Source organism: Nerophis lumbriciformis, linkage group LG01 (assembly GCF_033978685.3).
Source record: "Nerophis lumbriciformis linkage group LG01, RoL_Nlum_v2.1, whole genome shotgun sequence".
Taxonomy (NCBI): domain Eukaryota; kingdom Metazoa; phylum Chordata; class Actinopteri; order Syngnathiformes; family Syngnathidae; genus Nerophis; species Nerophis lumbriciformis.
The window spans coordinates 38836367-38851189 of NC_084548.2; the positions used below are offsets into that span (position 1 = coordinate 38836367).

General features: G+C 40.3%; 1 protein-coding gene across 2 annotated transcripts in view; it reads right to left on the reverse strand.

Annotated features, from left to right (window-relative positions):
* The window catches only part of LOC133619712 (zinc finger protein 704-like), a 128350-nt gene extending 123411 nt beyond the window's left edge, over positions 1 to 4939 (reverse strand). For both annotated transcript variants that reach the window (XM_061980958.2, XM_061980951.2), the window contains exons 1-2: positions 4564 to 4939; positions 703 to 938 (exon numbers count right to left, since the gene is read on the reverse strand). In XM_061980958.2, coding sequence (XP_061836942.1) covers positions 703 to 938; positions 4564 to 4773 — 446 coding nt within the window. In that variant the 5' untranslated portion in view covers positions 4774 to 4939. The remainder of the gene's footprint in view (positions 1 to 702; positions 939 to 4563) is intronic.
* Positions 4940 to 14823: the final 9884 nt, after the last annotated feature.

Below are 14823 nucleotides of genomic sequence, written 5' to 3' on the forward strand. Positions count from 1 at the left end.
AATAATTCCTCCATCTACTGCGAAGTAAAACACACTTAACTTCCTGCTTTCTCTTTCGCTCCACGCCCCCAAAGTGCGGACGCACTGATCAGAGGATTCTTGGAGGTGTAGTTTATTTTCAGACCCGCCAAAGTAAAAAGTAGAAAAAAGCTACACACCAAGTTTTTGTTTAATATTGAGAAGATTTTGAAACGGCAATACCATGGTATCTGCAAAACCGTTACATCCCTATCAGACAGCAATGTGTTTATATACGTCTAGATTGGGTATATTGTTTCTTAATAGGAAAATAGATTGTCTCTTGTTTTCATATAAGCATTTAAGCTAGTAAACTGCCGCTAGTCAGTCTCTAAATTTCTCAAAGTACAGTTAACAATTTTTTTCCCCATAATTTTATATAAAATTGGAATATTAACCATCGGGAGTTTTACCGCGTTTATCATTAATACTGTTTATTGTTACATCCCTCATCATGATACATCTCGAAAAATAATATCTATATATTTTTTTGCCAAAATTTTCCAGCTCTAGTTTCAATCTACATACATGAAATGAAATCAGCCTCATATATTAAAGGTAGTGTCAATTTGGGAGATTGGTATTACCTTTACAATTGTGTTTTGATGTCTGCATGTGATGTCCAAACAATGCAAAAGAAAATAAGTCATATTAGGTATTTGGAAGGTGTCATTAGCCCCCTACCTGTTTCTGGGGACAGGGATATGGGAAGAAGTGAACGATTGTCTCTCCATCGGCGGTAGATTCTGTCCTTGCACTGGCCTGAGGCTGAGGGCCAACTCCGCCTGCCTCTCTTGATTCCTGATGTCCAAGTGCATATAGCTGCCTGACATTTGCCCATTTGTGCCTGGGCAGTGAGTAGGACTGGCCCTCTTTAGGCTAGCAGTGCAACCAGTGTCTCTGTGGTCCCCCAGGCCGGGCTAAAAAATGAGGGAAATTGACTAATTAACATTAGGTCAAATAACTTCAGGTACTATCATGCATACTATATCAGAAAATAAACTCTAGTATCTAAGAGATAAGTTGCACCTTCAATTGAAGCACAGAAGAAGTTGGTTTTGGAGGGTCTTTATATAACACACCTACTTTAATTGATATTAGAAATAATCACGGTTTTATGCCGATTCCCATCATCCATGAGTGAGGTCAGCCGATAATGATCACATGGATTACCTGTAATTTTTGCCATTTATTTATGGCGAGTGTTCTTGACAGTTTAACAAATGTCAATATATATATATATATATATATATATATATAGATAATATGTAAACTGGTTCCTTTTTGTATTTTATTACATACAATTGTTTGAGCAAAACAAAGTCAATAGTACACAAAAACCAAACAAAAAGCAAAAGCTACTATCTGTTGCTCATTTAAATACTTAGTTTTTTTTCCCTCAAGTCCTCCTGTGTCCAATGAATTATTCCCCGAGTTTGTAAACATTAACAAAAACAAAAAAGTTTGAGAAAATAAAAATATCGACCTAATCACTCGAGTATCGATCATATATTGATTTTACCTTTAATAACGACACCACCACTTAATGGATCGATCTGATGGTCCTCATACTGGTGTACTGACTACGACAATACTGACACAGCAACAGTTGTTGTTATATTATTCTCTCTCGAGACTCTTATTAATCTCCTTGTTAATTCCCTGTTGACGACTGCGAGCTTTCTACTGTAATGCGCATTGTATGGAGACACATAATTAGCTGCTTGTCAGATGGGGGACTCACTATACATAGAGCTTGATTTACTAAAGGCTTCTGTGTACTAAAACATGTGCAAACTTGATACCACACGCAAAGCAGATGATTTACTAAACGTGTGCAAAGTGGATAGCGTCTGTTAAGTGAGCAGAATAAAGTGAGTTTGCATTTTGTATTTCATATCTCTGTCTTCATTAATATGCAGAAAAGATGCCAATCATCAAAACCCCCACAATACTGGGAGGAGAAAATGCAAATATATCAAACAGCTCACCGATTTGATTTATCAACATTAATCGCCATTTCGGGAGCTCTACCGTATTTTTCGGACTGTAAGTCGCAGTTTTTTTTCATAGTTTGGCCGGGGGTGCGACTTATACTCAGGAGCGACTTATGTGTGAAATTATTAACACATTACCGTAAAATATCAAATAATATTATTTAGCTCATTCACGTAAGAGACTAGACGTATAAAATTGCATCGGATTTAGCGATTAGGAGTGACAGATTGTTTGGTAAACGTATAGCATGTTCTATATGTTATAGTTATTTGAAAGACTCTCACCATATGTTACGTTAGCATACCAGGCACGTTCTCAGTTGGTTATTTATGCGTCATATAACGTACACTTATTCAGCCTGTTGTTCACTATTCTTTATTTATTTTAAATTGCCTTTCAAATGTCTATTCTTGGTGTTGGGTTTTATCAAATAAATTTCCCCCAAAAATCCGACTTATACTCCAGTGCGACTTATATATGTTTTTTTCCTTCTTTATTATGCATTTTCGGCCGGTGCGATTTATACTCCGGAGCGAATTATACTCCGAAAAATACGGTATTTTGCGTTAAATTTAGCACGTGTGAAAAGGACTTGCTATCCGACACTGCTAAAACAGACGATGGACAGAGAATCCCCCAACTTATGTGTGTCTCACTCTCAAAATATTTGGACTGACAGAAATAAATTTAAAAAAATAGACATATTGTCTATTCAGCAATTTCCTTTTATAGTTGTATTGCTGGTGGACGACTTAAGGGGCTAATTAAAATGAATTCAAATGATGCGTTTTGGTGTCTGCTGTCGTTTTTTTTAATTGTTGTTCGTTCTTTTTATTTTGTACATATATTACTCTAATATATCTCCTACATCAGTAGTCCCCAACCATCGGGCCGGGGACCGATACCAGTCCGTGACACATTTGCTGCACAGAAACATTAATTAATCTATGAACTACCGCATTTTCTCCGACTTAACTTTCGCCTGTCCCACTAAACACCAATAAGCTTCTTAATAGATGTATATTACAACTCCTTTGTTATAGTACATGGGACAATGCACATTAATGGACATATAAAATGTTAATGTGCCAGAGGCTAATTTTTCATGCTAATTTTTTTACAGTTTTTAACTGCCACACGTAGAAAGCCGGTCCGTGAAAATAATGCATAAATTAAACCGGTCCCTGGTGGAAAAAAGGTTGGGAAACCCTGTCCTACATGAAAAGATGTCTTTTATTATGCATTTTCTAACTGTGCTGGTGATGCGCTCTACAGCCTTGCACAAAGACTTAAATGTCAGTGTGCATTATATTTCTGTTGTCGAGACAGCAATTCAGAAAAGGTGTTAAGAGATAGATGTGTGCCGCTGGTTCAACAGATTGCACACAGATTGGAGCATGTTAACATGAATGTGCAGCAATGATGGTAAAAGTCCCGCATGCATGCAAAATCCTCATTTAAATAAGGTGTACATGTATGATGTACATAACTTCTCAATGGCACGCACAGTGTTAGTAGATCACACGCAACACGCCCACTCATAGGACACGCTATTTTATTGTTTGCACACGGTGTTTAGCGCATGTTATTTGGATCTTAGTAAATCAGGCCCATGGTGTCTGCCAGAGGGGATCTGCATTTGTGATTGCCACTGAAAGGCAATAATCAGCAATTGCAAACCCATACGTTTTCAGGAATATCGGCCAATACTGATCTGCGGCACAACCCTCATTGATGACATGTCTTTCAATGACAGTCAGCAGCTGGGACACATGGGCAGATACTTTGGAGAAATGTGTAATGACATGCAACAACGGCCTATGGAGAGCAGTCAACAGGGGTTTTGCAATTCTATAAAAAAGAAACACCTCCACCAGCCACCACCCTTTTCATGTTGTTACAGTTCAGTACTGAGTTAAAGTTTTTGAACTTAGTTTGTTTTTTTACACAATGCTGCTTTATTAAAAAAATAAAAATAAACACAGCAACAACACAAAAACAAACAATACAAGTAAATGAGAGAGCATGGGAAGCTCCATCTACTGTCTTGTTTTAATGCCTGGCAGATTGATTTAGCTTTATGTGTGTCCACAAATAGCCAACAATACAGGGTTGAAACATACACTGTGTCAAAGTGCAAGTGTTGAAGCATCAATGTGTAGCATGTGACATCATTTAAACAGCATGCGCACAGCTCCCTAAATGATGAAACACAAGAGCAACGCTGATAGTGTAACTTTTGTGAAAAAAGCAGTAAGAGTTCGCCCTTTTTAAATGATTGGAAAGTTCGCAAGAGGCCAACTGGTGTTTTTAAGGCCTTTTGCAAAGCTCCACCCTGAAGTGTGGAGGAGGGGGAGGGGCGCTCATTTGAGACCCTCTTTCCGGCGAACTTTGCGAAAATACGCCAGCTCTAACTTCAGTTAGTTTTAAAATCCCTCGTTCAGTCATGTGCGCATATGTCAGACGTAAGAGCGCCAAAGTTGACATTTTGGTGTGTAAAACGACGGCCTTTCGTGGAAACAGGATTGTTGAAAAAAGGGCACTTACTTTATCCACGTCGGCCAATATTCGTCCGTTCCTTCGAGGGGAGGCTTTAACCTTCGCCGCCGCCTCGCCGTCCAGCACACATTTGAAGAAGAGAGCCCCGCTACCGGGCGCGTCATCGCCGCGTCTTCCCAGCCGGCTGTCGTGGAGCACCGAGCAGCCGAAGTCGGCCCCAGCGACCACCGGCTTGTCCAAAATAAACCTGGAGTCCATGTTAACCGCGAGCGCGTGCAGGACTAAAGAAAGAAAACCAGCTTTCTAAAGATTTTAGTGCAAATTTCTCGAGTGAGATACATCTATCGGGATTGTCGGGTGTTACTTATCTCCTCTGCTTTCTATTCTACATCGAGCGTTGGGCGAGCCGACAAGCCGCCCCGGTCCGGAGGAGAAAAAAGATTGTTTTGCCTATTTGCTCCAAAAGAATGCCACGCCCCCTGTGCTCGCTCCCTATTGGTTCCGAGCGTACATAAACATTACACTCTGGCATGCGTCCACAGCAAGGCGTTTAGCTATTGGTCCATTTTTACATGTCAATCATTTTTTTCTCTAATATAATTGGTTTACAAATAGACATGGGCGGACCCTACAGTTCTACCGGCCGGTGTCTGTCGATATGAGCCGGTCTGAGCCGAGTGAGTGCATAGAAATCAAATGACACATCCTGCAGGCCTATATTCACTTGAGGTGGCAGACGATATTCCACAATAACCCAGCACATGTCGAATATTCACATCTTCAAAAAATGTTAACTATGAATTGTGTCGGTTTACAGTTGAAAGCTGTTCGAATTGAAAAAAATAAGTTAGTGAATATTGTCTGTTTTTTTTTTGATTGATTGAAATATGTATTAGTAGATTGCACAGTGAAGTACATATTCCGTACAATTGACCACTAAATGCTTTTTCAACTTGTTTAATTAATTAATTCATGATACAGATATATACTATTTTCATAATACATTAATCACACAAGATAATCATCAGAGTATATACATTGAATTATTTACATTATTTACAATCCGGGGTGTGGGATGTGGAGGGGGGGGGGGTGTTAGGTTTGGTTGGTATCAACACTTCAGTCATCAACAATTGCATCATCGGAGAAATGGACATTGGAACAGTGTAGTACTGACTTGGTAGGATATGTTCAGCAAGTAAAGTAGTGGACACAGAGAGAGGGATCAGAAATTGTAAGGAAAAAGTGTCTACATTTGATTATTTACATTTGATTATTTACAATCCGAAGAGGTATGATGAGGAAGGGAGGGTGTTAGTTGAGGGTTGAAGTTGCCTGGAGGTGTTCTTTTAGTGCAGTTTTGAGGGAGGATAGAAATGCCCTTTCTTTTACACCTGTTGGGAGTGCATTCCATATTGATGTGGCATAGAAAGAGAATGAGTTAAGACCTTTGTTAGATCGGAATCTAGGTTTAACGTGGTTAGTGGAGCTCCCCCTGGTGTTGTGGTTATGGCAGAAGCAGTTTGACATGTACTTCGGTATCAGGGAGGTGTAGCGGATTTTATAGACTAGGCTCAGTGCAAGTTGTTTTACTCTGTCTATCTGTGTTGGCCCTATGAGGTGGCGACTTGTCCAGGGTGTACGCCGCCTTCCGCCCGAATGCAGCTGAGATAGGATCCAGCACCCCCCGCGACCCCAAAAGGGACAAGCGGTAGAAAATGGATGGATGGATGGAAGTTATCTAACTACAGTGTTTTTCAACCACTATACCACTAGTGTGCCATGAGATACAGTCTGGTGTGCCGTGAGATATTATGTAGTTTCACCTATTTGGGTTAAAAATATTTATTGCGAACCAGTAATTATAATCCGCAAATAATGTGTCGTTACTGAGTGTCGGTGCTGTCGAGAGTTCGGCAGAGTAACCATGTTATTCTCCTCAATATCAGTAGGTGGAAACTGGTAGCTAGTTGTTTTGTAGATGTCGGGAACACGTCGTGTGAGACGACGATGGTTTGTCGTGATCACAATATGCAGACGACAGCGGGAAGCAGTGTGCAGGTAAAAAGGTGTATAATGCTTAAACCAAAAATAAACAAAAGGTGAGTGCCCCTATGAAAAGGCATTAAAGCTTTTGGATGGCTATGCAGAACGAAACTAAAACTGAACTGGCGACAAAGTAAACAAAAACAGAATGCTGGGCGACAGCAAAGACTTACAGCGTGTGGAGCAGAAACGGCGTCCACAAAGTACATCCGTACATGACATGACAATCAACAATGTTCACACAAAGAAGGATAGCAACCACTTAAATATCTTGATTGCTAAAACAAAGCAGGTGCGGGGAATAGTGCTCAAAGGTAGACATGAAACTGCAACAGGAAAATACCAAAAAACAGGAAAAGCCACCAAAATAGGAGCGCAAGTCAAGAACTAAAACACTATGCACAGGAGCACAACCAAAAAACTCAAAATAAGTCACAGTGTGATGTGACAGGTCGTGACGGTACACCTACTTTAAGACAAGATCTATAGTGATGCATGGTTGGTTATGGTTTGAATTCATATCCAACAATTGCGACAACAACTTTTTATTGTCTACTGAGTTTCATTTTTTTTAAGGATTTCTGCTGGTGGTGTGCCTCCGGATTTTTTCAATGGAAAAAAATGCGCCTAGGCTCAAAAAAGGTTTAAAAACACTGATCTAACATGTAATGGTACTTTAACTTTAATTTTATATATATATGTATATGTTTAATATTTGATGCTGAAACAACTTTCCAAGCCAAAAACGATAAAAGAGAGACAACAGAGCAAACGCTTCAAATGTGGTTCAGTCGCTTACAGGCATTAGCGCTGCATAAAGGGGGAAACTTTGGAAAATTGAGATTGTGGTAATAACTGCTGTATTATCGTATTTTCCGGACCATAGAGCGCACCGGATTATAAGGTGCACTGCCGATGAATGGTCTATTTTCAATCTTTTTTCATATATAAGGCGCACCGGATTATAAGGCGCATTAAAGGAGTCATATTATCTTTTCTTTTTTTTCAAAATTGAAAACACTTCCTTGTGGTCTACATAACATGTAATGGTGGTTATTTGGTCAAAATGTTGCATAGATTATCTTTTACAGATCATCTTCAAGCCGCTTTCTGACATGCGCCGTTTTGTGGGTTTTACGTGGCTCACCTTCGGCAGCGTCTTCTCCCTGTCATCTTTGTTGGAGCGGTGTAGCGTGCAAGGACGGGAGTGAAAGAAGTGTCAAAAGATGGAGCTAACTGTTTTAATGACATTCAGACTTTACTTAAATCAATAAGCAGCATCTTCTCATCCGGAAACAACAACAAGGAAATGTGTCCCGTGAAAAACCGTCCGACCGGAACTCTCTAATAACTAAATTTCCTTGAGTGAATAATGTAAACTCACTACACTGGTATGTTTTAGTGCTATCATGGCGAGTTTACTGACAGATATAAGTAAGAACTTTAAACTACTTTATATTAGAAATGGCAACAGCGGAGGATGAATGTCACATAACAAGAAGATAGAGAAAAATAAGAAGCTTATCGACTACGGCGTCGACACAGACTACAAAGGCGGACGCGCACAATTTTTCTGGTTTTATGCAGATCCCAAATACAGATCAGCAGATACCAGAAGGTAAGAAAAGTTGCTTTTGCATAATATTGCGAAACAAAACACCAGATAATATGTCTTACCTTATACACACACCATAATAATACTCGTATGTTTAATGCGCCGACAATCTATCATCGGTGCAGCTTCATAGCTTACCAAAGTCGTACTGAAACATTTTGATAGATTTTTGAGCTCCGTGTGTAATGTTCTATATTTTCAATGGAACATATAAAATGTTGGTGTTGTTTACTTGAGTCATATTGCCATCATAGTGCAGCCTACACGTATCTCTTATGTTTGACTGCCATCTACTGGTCACACTTACACCATGTCCCAAATAAAAATATTTTAGTTTTTTTGTCATTTAAATTTGTACATTATAAAAAGTAGGTCATAGATGTTAAAATAAAATAAATAAAGCTGTGGAAGTTGCATTATAATGTTGCTCAAATCAAATTAAGAATGTCTAAGACTACCTACATATCAAAGATACAAAATGGTTCATTGCACCTGGATGGCGATAAAAAAAACCCAGCATGAAACTGTTCACCCAACACATACGTCATAACGCTACTAAATATCACCTTGAAGCATTCACACACTGCAGCAGCATTTTGGAACATGGATAAAGTGATAGAAGAACGACTAAATTATAATAAATCTATCTGTGGCAGCATAAGAGAAAGTTATGTTTAAATTTTACATTTGCATCTCATTGCGCATAACTGTGGTGTGTTCAAACACCCTGAAATATAGTTAGAAACAGATGCGTCATTATAGCTTTTAAAGACAGGGGGAGACTTAACCCCCAGAAGAGGGCTAATAACATACGCATAATAATAGTGATGTATTAATATGATTCATATTATCCACTGATAATAATCCTCTGTGAATCAGCTAATCTACTTTATACTCTGAAGTAAAGTGAACCTGGACATAATAATACATAAGTGAATAGTGACAGTTTATATGATACTTAAAATCATTCTGGCCACTCCTATATTGAAAATCTTATTTTTCTTTTAAACACAACCACATTTTTAAGGGGAGTTTATCTAGTAATGTTGTAGATATGTTAATCCCATCTTTAAAAAGTCAAACATCTATATAATGCTTATACATGTGTTTTAAAAAGTTGGTTTCAATCAAATCCTTGCAGTAATTAGTTTTTAGTCCATGCAAACATATCAAGTGTGTGCGTATGAGGCGGTGACATTGGGTTTAGGGTGGGATGGCGGGGTCTTCGTAATAACAGAATTCGGTGCTACGCCTCTAGCGCCAAGTCCCAAGTTTGTTGTTTCATCATTTGGATTGAAACAAAAACAACTTTTCATAAATATCCATAATGGCATTAACTACGCTGTTGCTGTTCTTGTCCAATTAATTGTGTAAAACTGGATTTGGCTACTTTCAAAACCAAAATAGACATTAAAACACATTGCATTTGTCACTCGTGCATATCAAACCGCACTATTACCAAAACATTACTCCAGGCTTGCACAGATGGTGAGTCAGTAGTTCATGTTTATTCACACACAATAGTCTGCAAGATCTTATGAAGCAAACATGGCTTCATTGGATTGTGTATTGGAGTCATTCATACTGCATGATCATATTGTTTGTTGTCTCTTTGGGATGGGGAAATAAAACGCCTGCAGATAATGGAAATATATGTGATGTGTCAGGCTTGTCCCTGACAGTTTGACTGTGTTTTAGTTTTTCCTCTGCGTTTGTCTTAGTTTTCTGTCAGCGCTTTTTATTTTGTCTTCAATTCCTGATTGTCTCCCTGAGTGCTGCTTCCCCTCAGCTGTGGCTGATTGGCACCTGGCCACACCTGGTGTCAATCAGCCAGCTGCTATTTAAACCTGCCTTCCCCTCCAGTCAGGGCTGGATTATTATGTCAGCTGTTGTAGGACACGAACCCCAAGATGCAGAGAAGGCGGAAGGCATTGTGCAAGAAAACATGATTTAATTAAACACTATGGCAAAAAAACAACCAAAAGGGTAACAACAAAAGGCGCGCACAAGGCGGAGAACAAACTTGGCTATGAACTAAAATAGCACAGAGGCTAACTGTTGACAAGAAACAAAAACACTTACTGTGACACGAAGGAACTAGGACATGAGCAGAGTGAAACAAAAGTAGACAGAGCTACAACGACAAGTATTAAGACAGGTAGTAATGACAATGACAATGACAGTAATCCAGCCCTGACTGGAGGGGAAGGCAGGTTTAAATAGCAGCTGGCTGATTGACACCAGGTGTGGCCAGGTGCCAATCAGCCACAGCTGAGGGGAAGCAGCACTCAGGGAGACAATCAGGAATTGAAGACAAAATAAAAAGCGCTGACAGAAAACTAAGACAAACGCAAAGGAAAAACTAAAACACAGTCAAACTGTCAGGGACAAGCCTGACATGATGCCCTTCATTGTTTTTCTTCAAATCAAATGAAGAGAATCCAGAATCTGTGCCATACAGTACATACATCAATCAATCAATCAAAGTTTATTTATATAGCCCTTAATCACAAGTGTCTCAAAGGGCTGCACAAGCTACAATGACATCCTCAGCTCAGATCCCACATCAGGGCAAGAAAAAACTCAACCCAATGGGAACAACGTGCAACCTTGGAAGGGACCGCACACAGGGGAGTGGTCCACCCCGGGTCCTGACTTGGAACAGCTAGCACGTCCTCAATGGAGGCTGATCCAATTTCACCTGACACCCTCTCCACGCAGGAGAGGGGGGCAGAGCAGAAAAGAGACGGCAGATCAACTGGTCTAAAAGTGGGGTCTATTTAAAAGCTAGAGTATACAAATGAGTTTTAAGATCGGACTTAAATGCTTCTACTGAGGTAGCATCTCTAACTGTTACCGGTCGGGCATTCCAGAGTACTGGAGCCCGAAAAGAAAACGCTAAATAGCCCGCAGACTTTTTTGGGGGGCTCTGGGAATTACTAATAAGCCGGAGTTCTTAGAACGCAGATTTCTGGCCGGGACATATGGTACAATACAATCAGCAAGATAGGATGGAGTTAGACCGTGTAGTATTTTATACGTAAGTAGTAAAACCTTAAAGTCACATCTTAAGTGCACAGGGGGCCAGTGCAGGTGAGCCAATATAAGTGTAATATGATCTAACTTTCTTGTTCTTGTCAAAAGTCTAGCAGCCACATTTTGTACCAACTGTAATCTTTTAATGCTAGACATAGGGAGACCTGAAAATTATACGTTACAGTAATCGAGACGTAACCAATGCATGAATAATGATCTCAGCGTCGTTGGTGGACAAAATGGAACGAATTTTAGCGATATTACGGAGATGAAAGAAGGCAGTTTTAATAACACTCTTGATGTGTGACTCAAACTAAAGAGTTGGGTCAAAGATAATACCCAGATTCTTTACCGAGTTGCCTTGTGTAATTGTTTGGTTGTCAAATGTTAAGGTGGTATTATTAAACAGGTGTCGGTGTCTAGCAGGACCGGTAATCAGCATTTCTGTTTTATTAGCGTTAAGAAGCAAAAAGTTAGTGGACATCCATTGTTTGATTTAATTTAGACACACCTACAGGTGACTCCAATCTGGCGTGTTGGTCAACTTCAGGGGCATGTAGAGTTGGGTGTCATCAGTACAACAGTGAAAGCTGTGCCTGATGTCACCTATCGGCAGCATATAGATGCTAAGAACCGAAACCTGTGGAACTCTGCATGTTACCTTAACATACTCTGAGGTCACATTGTTATGGGACACAAACTGCATCTTGTCAGTAAGATAGGAGTTAAACCAAGAAAAGGCCAAGTCTGACATACCAATACGTGTTTTGATACGTTCTGATAGAAAGTTATGATCGACGGTATCGAAAGCAGCAGCATGGGTGATGCATCAGCATCCATAGTTATAGCAATAGATCATTAATCATGTCTCTGTAGAATGATTTTCCCTGAAATCAGACTGAAAGGGTTCACAGAACTTGATAGACGCTAAGTGTTCATTTAGCTGCTGTGAAACAATTTTTTCGAGGATTTTTGAGATAAAGGGAAGGTGGGACACCAGCCAGTAGTTTACCATGAGGTCAGGATCGAGGTTAGGTCTTTTGAGCAGAGGACGAATAACCACTTTTTCGAATGCTAGGGGAACAGTGCCAGAGGATGGGAATGACACAACCGCACACCTGTCAATAGCGTTATCAATAGCAATAGCCCTGAATTAACATAAATAGATTGAGATGGAGCGGTAGAAAAGCTTGGTGCATCAGGTGTGACCTATGTGCTATGGCAGCATGATAGAGCAGATGACCAGGACATTAGGTCTGTCTAGGCTTTAGAAAAAGGTGACTTTTAAGTTTACTTTTGAACAAATGTCTGCCACTCTCGACTGAAGCAGGAAAATGGCTCCACAAGAAACACGCCTGATAGCTAAAGGCTCTAACTGTGGGACTAAATAGATTTACTAGGTTGATAAGACGGCAGCACGGTGGAACAGGGGTTAGTGCATGTGCCTCACAATACGAAGGTCCTGAGTAATCCTGAGTTCAATCCCGGGCTCGGGATCTTTCTGTGTGGAGTTTGCATGTTCTCCCCGTGACTGCGTGGGTTCCCTCCAGGTACTTCGGCTTCCTCCCACTTCCAAAGACATGCACCTGGGGATAGGTTGATTGGCAACACTAAATTGGCCCTAGTGTGTGAATGTGAGTGTGAATGTTGTCTGTCTATCTGTGTTGGCCCTGCGATGAGGTGGCGACTTGTCCAGGGTGTACCCCGCCTTCTGCCCGAATGCAGCTGAGATAGGCTCCAGCACCCCCCGCAACCCCAAAAGGGACAAGCGGTAGAAAATGGATGGATGGGTTGATAAGACACCAGCAGCTCTTAAAGGTAAAGTATATTGCATTGGTGCATGCTGATCTTTCAAGGAGGAGAAGCTTATTTTCGGCACCATTTTCATTTGGTACACTCACTGCAGAGCAGCAGAATTCAGAGTCTCCAAACACGAGTACAAAAATAGATGCTAGATGTATTGCTAGTTGTTTTTAACAAGGATTGAAAAAGTCTCTAAAACAACTCGGAACAACAGAATGAATGTTGAAAACTGTTCTGTCGGTGGTTTATATTTTAAGATTGCCGATTCTCTCATTTCGATGCCAATCAAAAATGGATTCAGCCAATCACCATGCAGAGAAGCTCAGAGTCCAGGCCAGCCAACTGCTCTATAGACCCTCAGAGAAGCTGCAGCTTCCTTGAAGGTGACATTTTTGCTCATTCATCCAATCAGGGTCTTACTCTCAAATTTTGATTCCATTCTTATTCCAAAGACATGCACCTGGGGATAGGTTGATTGGCAACACTAAATTGTCCCTAGTGTGTGAATGTGAGTGTGAATGTTGTCTGTCTATCTGTGTTGGCCCTGTGATGAGGTGGCGACTTGTCCAGGTTTTACCCCGTCTTCCGCCCAAATGCAGCTGAGATAGGCTCCAGCACCCCCCGCAACCCCAAAAGGGACAAGCGGTAGGAAATGGATGGATGGATGGGTCTTACTCTCTTGTTGTGAGCTTCCATGTGCTTCAATCGGGACTTACGCACAGGCCACGTCCGTGTTCCAGCTGAGGAGATTGCAGCGGACAGCCAACTCACTAATCAGTAGATTAATGCTAAACATACTCACCTATGAAACACATTTTAATGCAGTTTTAAGTCTACATTTAGGTTTCACAAGGCATATTATTGTATTACATTTAAAGAGGAAGTTCAGCTTCTCTTTTCGCCAATGAGCAATTGCCGCTGGTAAGTCAGTTAATGCTAGCCATGTAGTGCTTTGTATGGGAGGAGGATTTCAAATTAAATTCTTAATGCTCTAAAACCATGCAGGGTATCTTGTAGACCAGGGGTGCTCATTACGTCGATCGCGAGCTACCGGTCGATCTCGGAGGGTGTGTCAGTCGATCACCAGCCAGGCATTAAAAAAATAGTCCTAAAAATGAGCGATCATAAATCTTCACTATGACGTCACTTTCGTCACTTGATTGACATTCACGGCATCCGAGGGTCTTCTGAGATCACGCTGGCTGCTGCCAGCTCATTAAAATTACCGACTGGAAGGCGAGAAACACTTTATTTCAACAGACTCTGGCGCCGTACCTGTCGTCAAAACTCCAAAGACCGACTGCACAGTTGCATAGTTGCGCTAACAAAATCAGAGTCTCAGAAAGCTGGCGTGCACAAGCTAGCAAGCTACGGAGTTTGCCGACAATGTATTTCTTGTAAAGTGTATACAAAGGAGTACGGAAGCTGGACAAATAAGATGCCAAAAACCAAACACTTTAATGTGGTATTGGACAGAAAGGAGGACTTTTTTCTCCTCCATTCGAAAATGCGGACGTTTTTAGCACCACTGTCTGATTCCAATCAATGCAAGTCATCAGAATCAGGTAATACACCAACTTATATTCTTGTCTTCATGAAAGAAAGGAATCTATATGTGTTAAACATGCCTGTATTATCTTTAAACACCTTAACTTGTTAACAATATTAACTATATGTGTTAAACATGCTTGCATTATCTTCAAACACCTTTAACTTATTAACAATATTAACTATATGTGTTAAACATGCTTGTATTATCATTAAACACCTTTAACTTGTTAACAATATTAACTATATGTGTTAAACAT